Source organism: Microtus pennsylvanicus, chromosome 1, assembly GCF_037038515.1.
Source record: "Microtus pennsylvanicus isolate mMicPen1 chromosome 1, mMicPen1.hap1, whole genome shotgun sequence".
In the NCBI taxonomy this organism is placed as follows: domain Eukaryota; kingdom Metazoa; phylum Chordata; class Mammalia; order Rodentia; family Cricetidae; genus Microtus; species Microtus pennsylvanicus.
The window spans coordinates 119589566-119611860 of NC_134579.1; the positions used below are offsets into that span (position 1 = coordinate 119589566).

Below are 22295 nucleotides of genomic sequence, written 5' to 3' on the forward strand. Positions count from 1 at the left end.
TTCATTCAGAAAATGTCTGCTTTGCCCAGCATTCCTAAAGGATTCGAAGCCAAAAGCCGGACCAGCAAAAATGATTCAAAAGGACGAGGCAGCCTGAAGGAGAAGACACTGGACTGTGGTCAGATTGTATGGGGGTTGGCCTTCAGCCCGTGGCCCTCACCACCCAGCAGGAAACTCTGGGCACGCCACCATCCCCAGGTGCCAGATGTTTCTTGCCTGATCCTGGCCACGGGTCTCAATGACGGACAGATCAAGATTTGGGAGGTGCAGACAGGTAGGTGTTTCTGGTTAGTAAGGGCCAGGGCGGTGTGCTCATGACATGCGGTCAGGCCCATAGGCTCCATCGACCACCAAGCTGAGGAGAGTGGGCAGTGACTACCCAGTCTGCTTCGCCTTACACTGACCAAGGGCTTCTGCTCCCTCCAGGGCTCCTGCTTCTGAATCTTTCTGGCCACCAAGATGTCGTGAGAGATCTGAGTTTCACACCCAGTGGAAGTTTGATTTTGGTCTCTGCATCCCGGGATAAGACTCTTCGAATCTGGGACCTGAATAAACATGGTAGGAGAGGCGCCTGAGGCACTTGCTTTCCTCATCTCACCAATGCCATTTTATTTAGAGTTGTGTTCCTTCTCCTTCTTACCCAACAAGTCTTTCAAAGATGTTCTTTTTGTCACCCGGTGTTCCCAAAGTACTGAGTTAAAGATACCTTAGCACCAAAAGTTCACTGTATGTTCTCCTGTAGGGGCAGGTTCTAGACCCCCAGGACACCAACACCAGAGAGTACTTGTGCCTCTTATATAAACTGCCATAGACTGTGCCCAGAACTCACACATACGCCCTACTGTAAGCCATCTCTAGAGGACTCCTGATCCCTAATGTGGGCAGTGCTCCGAAAACAGTTGTTACACTGTCTTGTTTAGGCAGCACTGACAAGATTTTATCCTCAATACAGATAGTCTTTCTTAAAATTCTAATTTATTATTGTCTTTGGGGAGCATAACACATGCCACAGCATGGAGGTCAGACTGCAGGAGTGAGTTCTCTCCTTCTAGCCATTTGTGGGGAAATGATGGCAATAAAGTCTTCTTCCCTCTGTCACCATTCAGGGGTCAACACCAGAGCTGTATGGAACTGTCCCCTGTACACAGCTATCTCAAATAGAATGCCATAAAAAATGACCACCTTCAGAGAGACAAGTACTCTAAGCTGAGATCCTACTTCACAAAGACACCTTTTCTTTCAGGAAGCCCCCCAACTGGACTCCAGACCATGGCCTCCCAGCCAGAGGAGGCATTCTCCTCCAGGGAGTACCAGCAATGTCTGAAGAAGTTAAAAAATGGCCGCTAGGGGCTGGAAAGATAGCTCAGATATTAAGAGCCCTGACTGTTCTAGAGGTTCTGAGTTCAATTCCCAGCAACCACATGGTCTTACAACCATCTGTAATGAGATCTGGTGTCCTCATCTGGTACCCAGACAGAACACAGTATACATAGTAAATAAATAAATGTTAAAAAAAAAAGTCCTCTAAAAAGACAACATGGCATGCTGGTTGACAGCCTGGAATGCACAGGCTAGCTCATACCGAAAACCTGTTCTGGATCTCACATCCTTAGGGGCAGCAGCACTCGGGAATGTCTGATTGTCTGATATGCTATCCTGTAATAGAGCACAGACGCACTTTAGAACATTAATATGCAGCTAGTCCACATACCCAGGAACACACATATGGATTTATTGTAACTGAACATAGGTTGAAATGCCTTTTTAAAAAAGGGTATCTGGGCAGGCAAGATGGCTTAATGCTAAATGAACTTGCTGCCAAGTATGAACCCACATGGTAGAAAGAAATGGCAAAGGAGGCAGTCGTAGAAGAGGCTAATAACCCCGAGTGAGAAGGGTCAGAACTTAGCTCTGGTGGCTGTTCTGCCTGCCATTATGTAACATTTCTCCTTCTCAGAAAAGAGAATGGTACCTTTAATTACAGCACTTGGGAGGCAGAGGCAGGTGGATCTCTGTGAGTTTGAGGCCAGCCTGGTCTACAGAGCAAGTTTCAGGATACCTAAGGCTACACAGAGAAACCTTGTCTCAAAAAAACAACAAACAAAACAAAGAAATGAGAATGGTAATTATTGCCTTAGTTTGGGCTTGCATAGTACATACTATAGCAGTGGTTCTCAGCCTGCTTAATGCTACAACTCTTCAATATGGTTTCTTATGTTGTGACCCCCAACCATAACATTATTTTCATTGCTACTTTGTAACTGTTATGAGTCATAATGTAAACATCTGTGTTTTCCTGGATTTACGAGTTGGACCACCCCAAAGGGGTTGAGAACCACTGTACTGCTGCTTGGAGACTTTGTCAGTAAGCATCTGCCTCTCTTTCTGAAGGCGGCTGAAGTCTAAGGGTGCGGCACATGGCTGATGACAGGGAGTTCACTCCAGTCTGTAGATGTCTATTTCACAAGACAAAAAGGGCAGGAAAGCTCTCTAGGCTTGCTTGCTTTCATAAAGCACTAAATCCCCCTCATGACCAGTTTAATTTCCCAAAGACCCCATTCCAAATGCCTTCACCTTGGAGATTATGTTTGTAGCCTATGAATGTTGGGGTCTCCACAGTCCATAGCAGCTTGTAGCTGAACAGTTACAAAGGTGTTTGGAGTGTCCTCATCCACACCACCTGCTCACTACTAGAACCCTGGTGGCTTCTGTCTGTGCCTGGAGCTTGAAAACAAGCAGTCTGAAATGGGCTTCTGCCCACCAGCCTGAACCATTGTGTGCTCTTCTTTCTGAGACAGGGCCTCTCTATGTAGCCCTGACTGTCCTGGAGCTCTCTACATAGACCAAGTTGACCTCTCTGCCTTCCAAGTACTAGAACTAAAGGCTTATACCTCTATTCCCAGCTCTCTTATTTTTCATGCTATGTGTGTAGAGCTTGCTCACCATGTAGCTTAGCCTAGCCTGGCCCTGGACTTCATTGGCGATTGTGTTTCCTCCTTCCCTGTGCTGAGCACACCTGATGGGAAGGTTTGAGGCGAGGCTCAGTAAATCCCTTGCTGATGGAGAGAATGGACCAGGTGACAATGACTCAGAGTGGGTGGGACAAAGTGGATTTTGGGGAGTACTTTTTTTTTTTAAGTTTATGTGTATGGATGTATGCACACAGTGAGAGTGCGTGTGTCTGCTACTCACAGAGGTCAGGGCCTGTCAGATCCCTTGAAGTTGGAGTTAAGGATGGTTGTGAGCTATTATGTAGGTGCTGGGAACCAAACCCGGGTCCTCTGCAAGGGCAGCAAGTGCTCTAACCACTGAACAATCTCTCCAGTCCCAAGTAGGGCTTTCCAAGAAAAGGGACAAGGTGTGTTACCAGGTGCCAGGCATTGTCTTACTAGCCCAACTTGCCATATTACATTCAGTTATGACTGCTAAATTGCTATAGAAGAGACCATGGTTGAGTTCCACAGCTTATCATTTATAGCCACATGTGCACATGAACTTGTTGAATTCTTGTGTGTTTCTTGCTTAGCTCTTTATGTCCCCATTGTTCCTACCTTCCCTCTTCTGTCTTCTACACTTCCCTTACAATTGGTAGCACATGTCACAAACCTCTGTCCATGCTGTCTATACTTGTGAACACACACGTAGTCCTGAACACACACATAGGGTTTTGAGGTCATTTCACAAAAACAGAATCTTATTCCTCATCTTTTCTCCTGTATATTGCAGTTTTCATTAAGCAATACCCCACATGGGAAAATCTCTTTCTATTCCTTCTGGTCCGATGGGCTAGGTATACGCCCCATTAACTCGCCTTGAAAAAGCACAGCACGTGTGATACTTAAGTACACAGTGCTGGGTTCATGAAAAGACTGTCCTCTGTGCTGTGCAGCTTTGCCCTGCTCCTCTGTAGAGGACGCCACAGGGCGTGAGTTCCTTGGCTTTCTGGCTGCTGCATTCACAGACTGTAGGTATTGACTTTTTCCTAGTGCTTAAAATGCCAGGTCTTGTCCTGCACTAGAATTGGGTTTGGGCTCTGGCTGAGAACTAGATGGTTACACTGGGTCTCTCACGTTCTGAGGGCTGATTCTCCCTCTGCTCTTCTCCGGCAGGTAAGCAGATCCAGGTGTTGTCTGGCCACCTGCAGTGGGTTTACTGCTGCTCTATCTCCCCTGACTGCAGCATGTTATGTTCCGCAGCTGGTGAGAAGTCGGTAAGCATCCAGTGTGTGAATGTGCACAGCACTCTGCCTGTGTGCACGGCATGTGTGTGCCTGTATGTGAGTGTACATACACAGCATGTGTGTGCCTGAGCCCTACACAACTCTCTGGAAGCTGATACTTGAACATGACAATGGGAAAGGATTTGGAAATGAATACGTCATCTTTGGGAGTGTTACCTTTTCCAGAATGGCCAAGTACAGTATTTTTAAATTATTTTTTTCTCCTTTGGAGTCCAGGATTTTAACAGGCGTGTTTTTTTTTTAACTTTTAAAATTTTTTAATTTTTGGTTTTTTGAGACAGGGTTTCTCTGTGTAGCTTTAGTGGCTGTCCTAGAACTACCTCTTGTAGACTAGGTTGGCCTCGAACTCACAGAGATCCGCCTGCCTCTACTTCCTGAGTACTGGGATTAAAGGCGTGCGCCACCACAGCCCAGCCAGGATTTTAGAATCTACAGCCCACATCCCGACCTATTTCCTGTGAGTTGGAATCTCTCCAGTTTGATGCTTTCTGATTAGGATTTGCAGTTCAAACCCTGATAGCAGCAGTCCTGGCCTGTTGTTTAAAGGTGCTAAAGCCCAGGGACAGTCTGGAGAGGGGGTTTCTGTTCTGTTTGTGCAACTTGGCTGACCTTAGATGTGATAGGATGGGACAGTTTAGAAGGGGTGACTGTTAGCATAGCTCAGGAACTTGATCATGTAATGTTTGGAATGAGCAAGTGAGGCATTTTCTTTTTTTTTTTCTTGAGACAGGATCTTAGGTAATTGAGGCTGGCCTCAAACTCATTGTAGCTGAAGATGACCCTGAACTGACCCTCCAAGCTGCACCTTCAGGCCCATTTTATGCAGTGCTGGGGATGGAACCCAGGGTTTTGGGGAGAGTTAGGCAAGCTCTCTACTGAGCTACATCTCCAGCCTCGAGAATTACGAAGATAAAAAGGAAAAATGGAGCCAGGCAGTGGTGGCGCATGCCTTTAATCCTAGCACTTGGGAGGCATAGGCAGGCGGATCTCTGTGAGTTCGAGGCCAGCTTGGTCTACAGAGTGAGTTCCAAAGCTATAGAGAAACCCTGTCTCAAAAAACCAAAAAAAAAAAAAAAAAAAAGGGAAGAAAGGACCCCTGTTTTGACAAGTCTCAGCAAGGTTTAAAGTTATGAGCTAGGTCAGATGCAGTCATGGGCATGATTACCAGGGGAGGGTGCAAGTGTGTGTCATCTGGTGTTTTGAGACAGGGTTTCTCTTCTTAGTTCTGTCCCAGAACCCACTCTGTAGACCAGACTGGCCTTGAATTAATCTACCTGCCTCTGCCTCCAAAATGCTGGGATTGAAGGTGTGTGCCACCACAGCCCTGCTTGCTAAGGTTCTTAAACCAGGTAAATGTTAAGTGTCTGGGAAGGGTGCTACTGCTTGGTCTATGGGGCCCACTCCTCACCTCATCTGATGCTATGCTTGGTTTCAAGCAGAACAAGCTATTTGATAGAGAGGCACAAGGAGGGCTCAGAAAGCCATGAGAGTGTTGAGTAGGCAACCTTCTGCTGTCTAGCCTGGCCTATGCTCTTAAAATGTAGTGCACCTTGTAAGTGCTTAAACCTGCATGGTGGGTCCTAGGAAGGCTGTAGAAAAAAAATTATACTTTCCCTGGTTGAGGGGCAGGATGGGGATTGCTGTGGTTGTGATTGCTCTGGTGTCTGTGCGAGCACTTTCTGTCTTGTTGCAGGTCTTTCTGTGGAGCATGCGGTCCTACACACTAATCCGGAAGCTGGAAGGCCACCAGAGCAGTGTTGTCTCCTGTGACTTCTCTCCTGACTCTGCCTTGCTCGTCACAGCTTCTTACGACACCAGCGTGATTATGTGGGACCCCTACACTGGCGAGAGGCTGAGGTCACTTCAGTAAGGACCTTGTGGGGTTATACATACTCCCTTGGAGTCTGGGACAGGGAGGAACAGCTTGGGTGGAAGAACGCAGCTGGCTTTGGTTCAGAATGTGAAACCAGTGACTCTTCCTACCTGTTAACTGTAGTACCAGGTTCAGAGTGACTCTCATCAGAACTGTCACCTCCTGTTTAAATTTCTGTCCTTGCAAGCTTGCTCTACTTTTTCCTTACTTTCTGTTGTTTCCAAAGCAAATGATAGTAATCCTATAATTATCACAGACTAGCCTAGAAAGGACTCTGCGTTTTCACTGTGGCATTAAAGTGGGGCTGACCTACTTCACATAAGGAAATTAGCACAAGTGTTGATAACCCCTGACACCTTAAAACACTCGGGGCTTTCAGTGGGCCTTGTTTTCCCGTCTGCAGATGCTATGGTTTTACAGGAGCACAGCCAGAGCACTTGGCGTACTACCTGCAGGTGGGGATGCTGGGGGAGGGTAACCACGGTCCAGACCTGGTGCTGTTTCTTTGTAGCCACACCCAGCTCGAACCTGTCATGGATGACAGTGATGTCCACATGAGCTCCCTGCGGTCTGTGTGCTTCTCTCCTGAAGGCCTGTACCTTGCTACAGTGGCAGATGACAGGTAAGGAGGGATGCTGGAGGCTGCCTTAGAGCTGATACTTGTGAGTAATGGCAGGCATTCCTCGCTGGCCTCCAACTCAGCATACATGTAACCTTTCTCCCATCCAGGCTCCTCAGGATCTGGGCTCTGGAACTGAAGGCTCCAGTTGCCTTTGCTCCCATGACCAATGGTCTTTGCTGCACATTCTTCCCACATGGTGGAGTTATAGCCACAGGGTATGTATCTGTGTTGAACAGATGGGCAGTGGTATCTCTTGCCTATACTGTGACGTTCTTTAAGAGAAGAAAGTGTCTAGAATAGTCTTGCCTAAGAAAATCTACGGTTACATAAAATATTTTCTCCTGCCACTGTGTCATTTATAGATGTTAATAATTAACCTAAATGCAGCAAAAGACGCATATATGGCTCATATTACCCTGAATGGCCAATTCCACAAGGAGGCCTCAGATAAGGTGATGTGGCCACCTTACAGATGATGTCTGTAATTGATAGTGGCAATGTCTATTATGTGTGAGCCCAGGGCCTTCTCGTGCTAGGCAAGTACTCTGCTCTATCTCCAGCCCTTTTCTTTTTGAGTTAGTATGTAGAGGGGCTATGATGTCATCAAAGACATCTGTTTGTGGGCAGTGTCACTGTATTGCCCAGGCCAGCCTTGAACACTTGGGCTCGCATCCTGCTTTAATCTTTTTTTTTTTTTTTTTTTTTGGTTTTTCCAGACAGGGTTTCTCTGTGGCTTTGGAGCCTGTCCTGGAACTAGCTCTTGTAGACCAGGCTGGCCTCGAACTCACAGAGATCCGCCTGCCTCTGCCTCCCAAGTGCTAGGATTAAAGGCGTGCGCCACCACCGCCCGGCTCCCCTGCTTTAATCTTATACAACAGTTGGGACCACTGGCACGGGCCATATCCTGGGCTCTCATAATTCTATCAAACAGTCGTTATTTAGCAATTTATAGCCCATCCCAGTCAAGAGTGCACTTCAGTTTCTGGAGCCCCCTATTTCAGGGGGCCTGCTAAGGATTGGTTTCTGTTGTTTCAGGACAAGAGATGGCCATGTCCAGTTCTGGACGGCTCCCCGCGTCCTGTCCTCACTCAAGCATTTATGCAGGAAAGCCCTTCGAAGTTTCCTCACAACATACCAAGTCCTAGCACTGCCAATCCCTAAGAAGATGAAAGAGTTCCTCACATACAGGACTTTGTAGTAGCACGAGCCATCCTGACTCCTGTAGAGAAGCAATGCAAGGGACTGGCTCGGATGGAGCCAGCAGACGACACTGGACCCGCTGTGGACCTTTCTCCCCATTGGCATGTGCAAGTAGGTCTGAGGGACCCCACTTCCGTGGTGCCAGCCTTACCTCGTCTTCGTCCGTTGTGAGCGGCCTTCGTCAGTCTAGTTGTCTTGAAGCCAAGTGCAGTTGTGGATGTTGTTTGGATAGAAAAGCGTGCAGGCTCCAGAGCCTGTCTGGTGATGGCCAAGTCCACACTCCTTTCACTGGGAAGTGCCTGCCACGTAGCATAGCATAGCATAGCATAGCACCTGCTGCCTGTGTCCAGTCAGTGCTGCATGGTCTGAGGTTCCTATGCTCTGGTCAAAGGAACACTCGTGTTTGGCAGGTGGTCTGGGCTGTGCCCCTCACCAATACAAGTACTGGCTTTTACTTTTATTTAAACAGTGGTGTGCATGTGTAGGAAATGACAAACAAGTACATCAGATCATATGAGGAGGTGCTCCTCAACTGCATGACGGTCAGATGGCCATTTATAAGCACCATATTTATTTGTATTTTCTCAGCAGATATTAAGGTACAACTATGGTTTCTCAGTGGTCTTTAAAAGCCAGGAGTTCTTACGTGGCCCAGTTGTGAAGCCATGTCTAGTTGTGTGGAGTCAGTGTCGTCACTGGCTCATGCTGTCACGTGCGTGCGTTTGTCTCTGCTGCTTGACCTCATGGGACTCACCCTCTACTTCAACTGCCCTAAACACAGCCCCTCCCAAGCACCGCTCTTCACCAGCGGCAGAGCTATCTGTTCGGGATGCCTCACTCACACAAGATCTGCCTTGGGAAAGTTAATATATTTTAAATTATTTTAAAAGAAACGCAACACCTTATTCTTGGACTTTTCTTAATTGATGCTTTATGGAGGCAGTGTTAACATTGTACAGTGTGTGTATAGAGAACTTTCCTCTATTATCTGAAGAGAAACATTGCAAAATGAGGCTTTCATTGAAGGGAGAAAAGAGAGGGAATAAAAACCTGTCTCTGTCCCTTTTTTTCCATTAAAAAAAAAATCTTTTAAAACAAGCACAAAGGGAGAGTTGGACTCCAGTGGGCAGTTCAGGTTCAGCCATGTGACTGAGACATTGCCTCCGGCCCTGACCACTTGGCTGCAGCTTCAAACTCCACTGGAAGACTTGGGGAGCAAGCTCTCCATGGACAAGCAGATCTCTCCTTTAGACAGCACATGCTCAACTTCAGGGTCCATGGTGCTGTGCTGAAAATGCCTCCACCTCAGATGCACCTCACACAGCTAACCCGGTAAACAGCAGGTGGGTCATGTCACACCAGGTGCACTCCATGTGAGTAGGGAGCACAGCTCCTCTCTAGCCCAGGGGAAGTTTGGTCCCAAGGGAATGCACACACTTTTCTACCTTGTACAGAAGCCTGCCAGAACAGCTTTATTAGGAATAGCCTCCAAGGAGAGCTTATCCTGTGACACTAGAGACAGCAGGCACAGGGCACCGAGCAGGCACCACTCCTACCGTGAAGGACTGGTCTAAGTGCAGCCCGGCCCTGCAGGCGGGGACAATCACTGGCCCAGAAAGACAGTCTGAAGACTAGCTGTATTTTTACACTTTCTCTGAGACTGTCACAAGAGAATTTGGAACCTGCTGGGAAGCCTTCTGAAAAAGAAAAAGACAGTTGTTTTGTTTCTGATAGGGTTTATCTCAGCAGGCTGGCCTACAATTGGCTAGTAATTCTGCCTCAGCCTCTTGAGTCCTGAGGCTATAGGCATGTAACCACACTGGGCAAAAGACCGATTTGAAACTTTGTAACAAAACAGTTTTGATCAGAAACCCACTAGCACCCATTCAAAAGTGAGAAAGTTTAAATTCAGGGATGCAGACCCTAAGTTGGAAGACACCTGAAGGGTCGTTCAATTTGAACATCACACTGCAGACCTGAGGTAAGGCCAATTTTGTCAACTCAGCAACTGACAGTAAAGATTTAAAGCATTTCTCCCCCCACCCCCAAAAAGATTTATTTTTCCCTACAAAAGACAAACAGTGTGGATAGTTACAAATTAAAGTTGCTTGGTAGGTCCTGCTCCAAAAAGCCACAGATAGCACTGCCCAAATGCCTGGGGAGAGACTTCTGTGACCATCTTTACCAGTAGTCCAGGGCAGTACTTCACCAGTGAGCAAGTCCTCTGTCACTGTTGGGCCTGAGGCAGGGCCAGCAGGCCTTGGAGTGGCTAGGCCTCTGAGACTATCAGGTCTCTGGTGACTTGAAAAGCAGCAATGAGGGAGCTCAGCTGTATCTTCTCATTGGTACCAACGGAAAGTCTATACCTGTAGACACCAACCCCAAGTTGAGAATAAAGTACACCTAGGCCCTGCCTGTGAGTGGGAGAACGTGAGAGCTGCGGTGGCTTGCCAGGGGGTGCCAGAGCTGATAAACCCGTCCTGCAGAGGGGTGCTGTCCATGTCCTCCAACAGTTGCTCAGTGAGCACCCCAACGCTTGCTCACTCACCAACTGGTTGACACTGCTGAGGACAGACTGAAAAGCTAGCACCGGGAGGCTCTGGATTCTACCCACTCCACCCCCTGCAGACGGCAGGGGCATGTGATGGGGGCTATAGACTGACACAACTTTTGCAGAAGGGAGCTGGAGGTTTGTGGTTTGGGCAGCAAAGCAGGGCACTGGCTGTTCATCTTGTCACTTTTAAATGCCTAGCCACAGAAAGCAAAAATCATTCCCAATGCCGTGATAGAAAATGACCCGCCAGTGACAGCTGCTGGAGCTGGTGATACTGGCATTTGATCGAGGCCCAGTGTGCTGTCCACTTATATGACAGCTACCAGTGTCACTAGGGACTAATGACAGTGTTTACTGAACTGGGCAAAGTGGAAAATTGAGTTTGTTTGCTTTTCCTCCAGTGTGCTCCTGTATGCCAATGTCTTAATAAGAGGATAGCTGGGCACCTCCAAACAGCCTGCGTACCCGATCTGTGGCAGAGCCAAAGGCTAGAGCTCTAAGGACTGAAGTGACCCTCTGCTTAGCCCTGGACTGGGCTGTGCTTGCCCTGTGCACTATGTTCTGCAGGCAGCCTCTGTCCTCCAGCACATTCCACTTGACACTACCCAAGCTAGGTCGCCCATGTCTGAGGAGCATACAAGCTGAAACTAAAAAGCTTACAGCAGGAGAGGGGACAGGCAAAGGATTGAAATTGGGAAAACACTCACTCAATGTCTGCCATCTTGGTCAGTAAATGTATCCGAACTGAAGATGGAAAGTCAACTGTGGAAAAAGAAAAACGAGTAAGATGTGTCACTTCCTAATACAAAACACAAAACCACAGCCATCACCCATGGGACTTCTGACAGGGCCGAGCTTCAGGCCCATGACAGCCACCCAACCAGGAAACTGAGGATGGTACAGGCCCTGTAGGTCATTATCAGCTGTTTTGTGATTTTTGTTTGTCGTGTGGCTATGAAAATATCCAGGCTGGAATGTAGTTCAGGAAGAGTGCTTGGCTAGCAGGCATAAGATTAATCACATCACCTGTATCACCAGAGCACAGAACACTGAATCATACGCATAGTCTGCATCCCAGTTCGGGGACCTGGAACACGGACAAGTCAACACTGTCCATGGTGGGTGAGAGCCACACGTTAACTAGAAAGCTCATACCGAGTTCTGGAGCCAAACCTGACAGCAGGTTCCACACACGGTACTGGCTGCTTGATGGAGCCTCTCCCTTTGGAGCAGGCTACTGGGAGAAAAGCTTCTAAAACGTTATATGGAGGGGGTCCCTGAGAGCTTCTTAGAAAAGCTGGCACCTGGCTCTCCCTACCCCCACCCTGCTGACTGAATCATCTGGGCCGACTCCCAGGTATGGCCCAAGCTGAGACGACCCCAGCACAGCAGACAGGAAGCAGATCCTAAAGGCTGCTGTTTACACAATCTCCTCTCCAAGAGAGGTGGTCCTAGAAATACAACTCATAAGCTGGAGAGCAGCTTAGGGTGCCACAGTCCTGGGCTCTGTGGAGACCCGAGGTGAGCCACATGCATGTGCAGGGCCCTAGAGTGCGGACATACAACAAGTGAAGAGTAAAATATCCTCCTGCTGCGCCAAGACGTTCCCTTGAGGAAGTACAGCTCGCTGCTCACCCCGCAGCCCAGAGATGAGGAAGGGTTTGGACAAAGCTTTAACAGCAGTTCAGAACTGCTCCTGTCATACCCTGGGAGCTACCCCAAACCTATGCCTCCACCCCACTCCACACCCGGCCACCAGTTACCTCTGTGCACAAACAGGTGAACCTCGGTCAGGATGTCATGCAGAGCCAAGCCCTTCAGAGTCTTCAGCTCCATGATGTCTGCGAAGAGCAGTTAAGGGATGGGCAGCCATTCCAGAACATGCTGCAGGGAGACTTCAAAGTGAGGCTTTTCACCCCAGCACAGACAGATGCCTCTCCACTTGGAGCTACACGCAGGCCTAACTCTAATTTGTCCCACTTTATCTTCAATAAGGCTTCTCTTAGGGCGCAGAGCAAGTGGCTGCTTAGACCACACCCTGTTATCTGCAGCTTTTCATCTCAATGCAGACGGAGAACCTCCTTTCAGCCTCTCACAGGCCAGTGCCATCAGGAAGAGAAGGGTTCTCTGCACCTGAGGACACCTGTTTCCCATCAGCTGACACCCTTTACCTGGATGGCTGCAGCCTGGGCCCCTAGGCCCCCCCAGGCCTGAACCTGGCAACAGTCACCAGAAAGGATACTTCTGTAGGCAGTGGTGAAGTCTTGATTTAGCATCCAGTCCAGAATGTTGGCAATGTCTGTCTTAAGGGGATGCCCGGTGCAGGTGTAGACAGTCTCTTCTGTCACCTTCCCAAAGGCCATATTGGTACTCTGCAGACAGGAGGACCCAGGGTCTGTCAACAACTGCCCTGCAGCAGTGACAGGCACAGTCAAGGACAGCGTGGATCCTGTACTCTCTACACAGGAAGCCGCTCTCTGCTGCCAATGCTGCTGCTTGCTGTAGAGTCAGCATCCTTCCCCAGCTTCTTGCAGCAGCTCCGAGTCTCCATTAGGAGAACACCCAGGCAGAGAACTGGTCCCCGACAAGGTGTGTCTTACCAGGTCTAGGCTTCTGAATGAATGTATGGATTGTCTGTCTGTCTGTCTTGTAAAGCTATTCAAAGCAATGGTTTAATATGCCTGGAGCAGGTTCATACCTGCAGAATGTTCAAAGCCCTTCGCATATCCCCACTGGACAGAGTGACAAGGGCCTTCATTCCATCTTCACTTATATCAACACTAAAAGGGAACAGGAAAAGGAGTTAAAAAGTCGTCCCCCTCCCCAAGAGCACAAACACCCTCAACCATGTAACAAGATGGCCTCAAATGATTAGAGCTTTAAAAAAAAAAAAAGCAACAGAATGGCGGTGACAGCACTTTCCTGACCTACGGCATCTAGAAGCTGACACAGTGCTTAGGGCGAGTCATGCAAGTAGCCATGCCGCACCCAGAGTCTTAACTGTGAACTAAGGCCCTAAGGAAGCTGCTGCCATGAACGACTTTCTCTGGGAAGAAGAGGCCACAGCCCTGCATCTGACTGCTCAGAATGGATGTCTCAGAACCTCCCCTTCAGCCAGGAGGCAGTATCTCCAAAGAGGGACCCAGCAAGTCAGTTCCCATGACAGGAACAGCTTTCAGGAAAGCAGGTGAGGGGTCAAGAAAAATCAAAAGGGCTCATGAGGTAGAATGTCCAGGGCCCATAGAAAATGACAGCAGCCAGTGGTCCCCAAGGCTTCCCCTTGGACTGGGCGCTCTGCCCAACTTGCCTCCATGCCACTCAATGCCCAAGACCCTCCCGCTTCCTTCTTATAAAGCAACTCACTTCTCCTGTTCTATTACATGCTCCAGGCGAGGAACCATGAGTTCAGGCGTCAGAGGGCCAAATCGGAACCTTGTGCACCTTGACTGCAAGGCAGGGATGATCTTGGACAGGTAGTTACAGATGAGGCAAAACCTGGTGTTCTCTGTAAACTTCTCGATCACTGGGAGATAACCAAACACCTCACATCAGAGTCCACTCTGACCGTTCAGAAGGTTTAACGACAGTAAGAGTGGGGACGCTAGCTGCCCGCAAGGGCAGAGGGTGATAAGGGGTGTTGAGCAACCTGTCCAGCTCAGCCACCTCCCTGTGTAGATCTCTGTGGTCCAGGCTGGCCTCAAACTCTAGGCGATCCACCCGTTTCAGCCCCTGGAGTGCTAGGATTATTGGCCCTGAGTCTCCACCCCCAGCTGCCACTACACTTTCAAAGCTAACAAACACATCATTAGAATGCACAAAATGCTGCTTCTTATGATCTGCCACAATCCTAGCATATGAGTCCCATCCCTTCGTGTAAGATGCCGTCTGAAAGGCTGCCAAGGTCACCTTCTCAAGGGGATGGCTCTGTGCACATTTCACTGCAGCCATGCCTGGAATCTAGGAGCATCCAGGGAGCAACAGCCAGTGCTGAGAGATGCACAGGACACCAGTGTCACTCTGCAGGGACCCAGTGTCCCCAGAGATCTGCCCACACTGACAGTCACTTGGCAGAACAAGATGCTGAAGGAAGGATGCCAACACTCTAAGACCAGAAGCAATTCTGTTCCCTCCTCTCTGCTATGAGTGCTGTCGTTCCTTCCCTCCCAGGTGTCATCTCCACAGGCTCCCGAAGCTGCTCTTCACTCACAGCAGATTCCCTGGGAGTGTTAGTGGGAGCTGCTCACAGAAGGGTCTTTAACAGGAGTGGCACCAGCCCCATTCACAGGAAAATACGGCTCAGTCTGCACTGTAGCCACTCTGACAGTCTTGCCTGCCGTTTGGTTTTTTTGCCCAACGGTGGTGGGTCTGCCGGTAGATTAGGAAATCAAGCCTTATCCCCACTAAATGACACAGACTCCAAATCTAGAACAGAAGCCATCAGTAGAGGAGGACGAGATGACAGGGACTAGCCATATTCAGGTGATGAAGGGGACCTGGCTACAGGACAGTCCTGTCTGAATCACCGGGACTAAGAGGTGCCTCCTGTGGGGAAAATAATCTCACCCATAATTCCTGGCTTTCAGTACGCTCCTGGCCAACATGTCAGGTGGGGCAGCAAGTCTTACCTCGTCTCAAGGCATTCTGGGCATCTTGAGTCATGGCATCAGCTTCATCCAGGATCACAAGCTTAAATCCTTTCCTAGGAGAACAAACACATGCTGAGGTTTCCTTAGCTCCCTCCCACCCCAGGCCAAGCCTACATCTTCACACCTGGGTACCTCAAGACCATCTAGTCTGAGAAAAGACCTTGAGGAAGGCTGACACCCGTGTTCACGCCTGTCATGCCTTCACTCGTAGCCAGAAGTGAGGGCTAATTTCTTCTTGAATCGTTCTTCATTGTTCATAGTATTCTTTTGCCTGCTGCTTGTTTGTGGGGCTGGAACCCAGGGCCATGAGTAGTAGGCCAAGCAGCTACACACACCCAAGCCCATTTATGACACTGTGTGTGTGCACACGCACCGAGTGCCACAGCACAAACAAGGTCACAGGATGACCCGTGGAAGTCAGTTCTCTCCTTTTACCATGTGGGTCCCAGGGATGGAACTTGTCATCAGGCTTGGTGGCAAATATTTTAACCCACTGAGCCATCTTAACAGTCCCTTCCTTTTCTTATTTTGACCACTATGCCAGTCATCCTTCCTGACCTCAATTATCCCTGTTTAAATTCAGACCAGCTCTTCCAGTCTTGCCCAGTTAATGACCACATGAGCTGATGTTCGCAAGGGTTGCTTCTGATGTAGGTTCAGGCAGTACCCGGCCCTAGCACCCCCACATCTCCTGGACCATCCCTGACTTGTCTGTTCACTTCTAACTAAGCCATTCCTTCTTCCCTTTAGACATTGGTCAAAGGGAAGACCAAACAGTGAGGCTTATGTCCTGACTTCATGTGCTGAGACCTCTAGGGAGAGAAATACATAGAATTCTTACTTGAAGATTGTCCTTGTGCTGGCAAAGCTGAGGATTGGCCCCCGAACGATATCTATTCCTCGGTCATCGGAAGCATTCAGCTACACTCGGAAGAGAGGCTGCAGTGAGAATCACACCCTATGCCAGCTATAAAGTCCTGTCTTCTCGGCACCCCAGTAGCGCCAGCTGGTTCTCTAGATCTGACAGCTAAGATACTCCAGTAGTGCCAGCTAGTTCTCTAGATCCAATGACAGCTAAGATACTCCAGTAGTGCCAGCTAGTTCTCGAGATCCAATGACAGCTAAGATACTCCACTAGTGCCAGCTAGTTCTCTAGATCTGACAGCTAAGATACTCCAGGAGTGCCAGCTAGTTCTCTAGATCTGACAGCTAAGATACTCCAGTAGTGCCAGCTAGTTCTTGAGATCCAATGACAGCTAAGATACTCCAGTAGTGCCAGCTAGTTCTCGAGATCCAATGACAGCTAAGATACTCCAGTAGTGCCAGCTAGTTCTCTAGATCTGACAGCTAAGATACTCCAGTAGTGCCAGCTAGTTCTTGAGATCCAATGACAGCTAAGATACTCCACTAGTGCCAGCTAGTTCTCTAGATCTGCCAGCTAAGATACTCCAGTAGTGCCAGCTAGTTCTCGAGATCCAATGACAGCTAAGATACTCCAGTAGTGCCAGCTAGTTCTCTAGATCCAATGACAGCTAAGATACTCCAGTAGTGCCAGCTAGTTCTCTAGATCTGACAGCTAAGATACTCCAGTAGTGCCAGCTAGTTCTCGAGATCCAATGACAGCTAAGATACTCCACTAGTGCCAGCTAGTTCTCTAGATCCAATGACAGCTAAGATACTCCAGTAGTGCCAGCTAGTTCTCTAGATCTGACAGCTAAGATACTCCAGTAGTGCCAGCTAGTTCTCTAGATCCAATGACAGCTAAGATACTCCAGTAGTGCCAGCTAGTTCTCTAGATCCAATGACAGCTAAGATACTCCAGTAGTGCCAGCTAGTTCTCTAGATCTGACAGCTAAGATACTCCAGGAGTGCCAGCTAGTTCTCTAGATCTGACAGCTAAGATACTCCAGTAGTGCCAGCTAGTTCTCTAGATCCAATGACAGCTAAGATACTCCAGTAGTGCCAGCTAGTTCTCGAGATCCAATGACAGCTAAGATACTCCAGTAGTGCCAGCTAGTTCTCGAGATCCAATGACAGCTAAGATACTCCACTAGTGCCAGCTAGTTCTCTAGATCCAATGACAGCTAAGATACTCCAGGAGTGCCAGCTAGTTCTCTAGATCTGACAGCTAAGATACTCCAGTAGTGCCAGCTAGTTCTCTAGATCCAATGACAGCTAAGATACTCCAGTAGTGCCAGCTAGTTCTCGAGATCCAATGACAGCTAAGATACTCCAGTAGTGCCAGCTAGTTCTCTAGATCCAATGACAGCTAAGATACTCCAGTAGTGCCAGCTAGTTCTCTAGATCTGACAGCTAAGATACTCCAGTAGTGCCAGCTAGTTCTCGAGATCCAATGACAGCTAAGATACTCCAGTAGTGCCAGCTAGTTCTCTAGATCTGACAGCTAAGATACTCCAGTAGTGCCAGCTAGTTCTCTAGATCCAATGACAGCTAAGATACTCCAGTAGTGCCAGCTAGTTCTCTAGATCCAATGACAGCTAAGATACTCCAGTAGTGCCAGCTAGTTCTTGAGATCCAATGACAGCTAAGATACTCCACTAGTACCAGCTAGTTCTTGAGATCCAATGACAGCTAAGATACTCCAGTAGTGCCAGCTAGTTCTCCAGACCTAATGACAGCTAAGATACCATCGTTCAGAATGAATCCCCTGTACTCAACCTCACTGCACCACACCCACATAAACTTATGGAATAAACACGGGGCCTGGTGATCCTGAGCCAGTACCTCTACCATGAGAAAATGATGCTAATTTTAGTTCTTACCCCCTGGAGGTCATCAGGTGTGGAATAAGCTAAAGCAAGAACACCGAACAGCTAGGGCCGAGCCTCATGTCTACTGTGTAAGTCAAACACTTTTATTTGAGTGAGGGTCTCTTGTCTTCAAGTTGGTCTTGAGCTCACATAGCCTAAGATGACCATGAACGTCTGATCCTCCTGCCTCCACTTCCCGAGTGATGGGATTATAGGTGTGCATCTGTTATTCTATGCTCAGATCCAACCCAGGCCTGCAGGTATGGTGGCAGGTACTCTAACAGCGGAGCTACATCCCTAGTCCTTCAAATGCTTTTCTTTCAAACACAACATTTAGATTTTTATAACCTAAGGGTATTATCAGTCAGGGTCCCACCAGCCTCAGGTGGCATATCTCCGTGCAGTAATCTAAGAAGATCCAGATGAAGAAAAGGACATTTCAAAGGTGTTTGTGAGGCTAAAGCAATGGTTCTCAACCTGTGGGTCGTGACCCCTTTTAGAGGGGCATCTATCTAATGGACCCTTTCACAGATGTCACCTAAGGCCAATGGAAAACACAAATATTTACGTTATAATTCACAACTAGCAAAATTACAGTTATGAAGTAGCAACGAAAATCATTTTATGGCTGGGGTTCCCCACAGCAGGAAGAACTGCATTAACGTCGCAGCATCAGGAAGGTTGAAAACCACTGCTGTACAGAGGCTGTCGTTACCACCCCTAAATCTGAAGGGGGTTCAACAAGAGCTATGAGCAGGTCAAACAGGCTGTGGGGAGTTGGGCCCTGCAGGAAGTGGAGGCTGCCCAGTGTTAACTCCCTAGTGGGTCCAAACAGCATCCCCATTTGACACCACCCCAACCAGGACCCAGAAGGCCAGGGAGGAAAAGAGAAGTAGCGGAACTAAAAGTAAGAGGCTGAACTCCCTCTAGAGCGAGACTGTCCTGTTCACCTCCAAGACCATGGAGCCAAATTCCTTATCTTTGTATAGCTGCTTGGCATAGGCCAGGATGGTGGACGTCTTTCCTGTCCCCGGAGGGCCATAGAGAAGCAGGTGTGGCAGGCGGTCTTCACTGATGAACTTCTGAACTGAGGCAGGAGGAAGGAGACACCGTCAGTCCCTGGGACCCTCACATTCACGGAAGTCCTCCAGTCCCAGTCAGAGGCAGATGTGGGGAGGGTAAGTCCGGAAGTCACATCATGGTTTGGCTGTGTCTTCTGTGGACTTACACTAGCTACCTTGGGATGTTCTAGAAAAGTGAGAGGCACAGCCTCATTGGAGGAAGCAGGTCACTGGAGACATGCCTTTGAGGGTCGTACCTGACCCCTTCCTAGCTCTCGACTTCCTGTTTACCATGGAGAGATCAGTGCTCCCCAGGCCATGAAGTTGTGCTCACCAAGGGCCTATAGTTAATGGATCCAGAGACTGTGGGCCAAAACCTCTGAACCCATGAAGGAAAATCGATCTTCCCTCCTCTAAATTGTCTTCTTAGGGGGTGGGGAATTGGAAAGATGGTTCAGCAGTCAAGTGAGGGCTTGCTGTCCTTACAGAGGACAGGGTTTGGCTCCTAGCACCCACACTGGCTCACAGTTGCCTTCCAGAGGACCCAGTTACCTCTTCTGGCCTCTAGAGGCACCAGGCACACATGGTGCACAGACATAAATGTGTAAACAAAACACCTAAACAAAAAAAAAAAAATAAATCCACCTTTCACATTTTGTCCTTGTAGGTATTTTGGTGCACATATGGAAAAGGAATGAACACACCCCTTCCTATAAAGTCCAGATCATCCTTTACACTGTCACCCAGGGAAGACAGCATCATCACCAGATGTAACCAAGCCCTCCCACAAGGACAAGAGCTACTGACAGGGATACTCACTGGTACTCAGAACGTCCTGATGAGAAATGAGATCGCCTAGGGTCTGTGGCCGGTACTTTTCAACCCTGGAACGGGATTCAGCACGAGTCACGGCATATACAGCCACGTTTTGTCACACGCAAACAAGCCCCTTCACATCCCAACACAGCCAATAGCTCTCACAACCAGTGGTGGGGTCTGTCCCCCAGGGGACATCTGTCAGGCCATTAGCTGTAAGACGTGGGCAGTGGGTGGTAGTGGCTTCTGGTGAACATCCCACAGTGGGCAGGAGCTCCCTGTTGCCCCATCCCCACAGGAGGCCTCCAAGTCAACAGCACTGAACCTCAACAATTTGGACTGGCACGTGAATTTGCGAAGGAAGTCACACTCAGATTTCCACAAGCAAGTTAGGATTTGGCCGAGCCATGCTACAGCATGGGACAACTTGAGTTCAAGAAGCCAGACTTAAAATGCCACAGTCTGTGACTCCAGTCCTGTGATTTTAACGTGTGGCCCAAGATAATTCTTCCTCTTCGGGCATAGACCAGGAAAGTAAAAAGAATGGTCAGGCTTGCTTGAAACATCGCTAGGTGCTGTGGGACTGTTCAGAATGCAAGCCCTGGAGCCCGAGATGGCTCAGCAAGTAACGGCACTTGACGCTAAGTCTGAGGACCTGGGTTCGATCCAGTGAATCCTCGTTGGCGGAAGGAACCGGGTTCTACAAGTTGTCCTCTACCCTCCACGCAGGTGTGCTGCTACGCTCCCCTCCCCCGCAAATAAATAAATAGTAATATGAAAGGAAAAAAAGAAAGCAAGCGCTGAATTCGGACACTTGAGTTCGAATCCAAGCCTACCCACTCCCCCAGTCTCTGAGCCTTTCTAAAGAAAGCCAGGATCGATCTCTTAGGGTCATCAAAGCGCAATGGTGATGCTCGAGGCACCCGAGGATGGCTAAACTGCGCTCAGGCCCCAGTAGCGGGGCTGTTTGGTGTGGACGCGGGCGAGCGGACGGCTGCAGGCAAGGCTGCGGCGCCAGGGCCGGGTGTCTGCAGCGCCGATCCGGGCCGCAGGCCGGGAGAGGGAAAAGGGTCGCAAAGCTTCTAGAAAGAAGGGCGGGAAGCAGGATGCGGGGCCGCTCCTACCAGGGCAAGTTCCGGGCCCGGGCCTCGGCCGGCCGCTGCTGCGGAGGCGCCGCCGCCATGAGTGACAGATGCTACGGGACCGGGCCACCGACCGGCCGCACTCGGAGTCCGCGCGCAAACCAACCCTCGCGAGGCTTCGGCTCTCGCTTCCGGCTTCCTCCTTCCCGCCCGCCTCCTCCCTGTTGCTAAGGCGCTAGTTGCTAGGTAACTCGAAGCGCGGACCCGCTGCCCCGCTACAGCTGGCCGTTCCAGCAGGAGCCAGCTGTCTCAGCCACGCAGGAGGTCCAGGGAGACCGCGCGCTGCAGCCCGTGCCACCGAGGGCCTCGTCAGAGTCAGACCCTGCCAGCTCAAGGGCAAGCCGCAAAGGAGCAGCAGGTTCCACAGCCAGAAACAATTCCACGCCCTGGGTTCCATAACCAACAACACATAAACACGCGCGCGCGCGCGTACGGCCATATACACGCGAAAACACAGTTACATATGCAAACATACATCTATTCATACGTATACACAACAGCCACATACATTTACACTCACACACATACATGTAAATACATACACTTGCACTCACATACACATACACGTACATACATATGCACAGGAATACAGTTACATAAACATACATACATCATACATAGATTTCCACTTTCAGATACATGTACGCTTACACACATAAACACATACACTCACACATACCTAAACATACACATACATACACACATACCTTTTCCCCTACATCAAGAGAATTCCAGATCAATTTTATTTTCATCTTTAAAATTTATTTTGAGCCAGACATGGTGGCACACGCCTTCAATCTCAGCACTTGGGAGGCAGAGGTAGGCGTATCTCTGAGTTCAAGGTCTACAGAGTGAGTTCCAGGACAGCCAGAGTTACATGGTGAGACCCTGTCTTGAAAAAAAATTAATTAATCTGTGTTCATCTGCAACTTGGCTGCAGGTCCCTTTCTCCACTGGGCCATCTCAACAGCTCAACTTTCACTTTTTTTGTTGCTCTGAATTTTCCATAAAAAGTGTGCATAGCATCTACAATAAAGCCTTTATTATTAGTTACTTGCTTTCATTTTAAGACAGGGTCTCTATAGCCTCAACTGACCTAGGGTTTACTCTGTGGATTAGAACTCCCTGCTTCCAGTCTCCCAACTCCTGGGAAGACACTGTCACAATGGACAAGATGAAGACACAAGGAGCACCCAAGGCTGGGGTCGGGGAGCAATGCTGGGAGGGAGATATAGCGACTGTCACCAACGGGGGCGGGGAGGGGAGAGAAAGGACAGACCTCAAACACAGGGGCAGCTGTTGCTGCAGCCTAACCCCCGCCTGGAACCCAGGAAAGGCTCAGTCTGCAGTCATCACCCAGATGCAGAGGA

General features: G+C 49.0%; 2 protein-coding genes across 4 annotated transcripts in view; one reads left to right on the forward strand and one right to left on the reverse strand.

Moving 5' to 3' along the window:
• Positions 1-9029, forward strand: part of Wsb2 (WD repeat and SOCS box containing 2) — a 22570-nt gene extending 13541 nt beyond the window's left edge. For both annotated transcript variants that reach the window (XM_075981884.1, XM_075981879.1), the window contains 7 exons: positions 30-274; positions 427-558; positions 4110-4210; positions 5934-6106; positions 6625-6735; positions 6843-6950; positions 7771-9029. In XM_075981884.1, the coding sequence (XP_075837999.1) occupies positions 30-274; positions 427-558; positions 4110-4210; positions 5934-6106; positions 6625-6735; positions 6843-6950; positions 7771-7933 (1033 nt within the window). In that variant the 3' untranslated portion in view covers positions 7934-9029. The remainder of the gene's footprint in view (positions 1-29; positions 275-426; positions 559-4109; positions 4211-5933; positions 6107-6624; positions 6736-6842; positions 6951-7770) is intronic.
• Rfc5 (replication factor C subunit 5) lies at positions 9017-21038 on the reverse strand. 2 transcript variants are annotated; one of them, XM_075981891.1, is made up of 11 exons: positions 20908-21038; positions 19787-19851; positions 18857-18993; positions 15977-16056; positions 15115-15188; positions 13853-14012; positions 13188-13269; positions 12732-12861; positions 12253-12330; positions 11197-11251; positions 9017-10301 (listed from the first exon to the last, which is right to left on the reverse strand). In XM_075981891.1, exons 1-11 carry the CDS (start codon positions 20964-20966, stop codon positions 10205-10207), a joined length of 1017 nt encoding a protein of 338 aa, XP_075838006.1. In that variant the 5' UTR covers positions 20967-21038; the 3' UTR covers positions 9017-10204. The 2 variants fall into 2 exon arrangements, with proteins under 2 accessions (XP_075838006.1, XP_075838012.1); XM_075981897.1 differs by having other exon boundaries at positions 18857-19154; positions 20908-21028.
• Positions 21039-22295: the final 1257 nt, after the last annotated feature.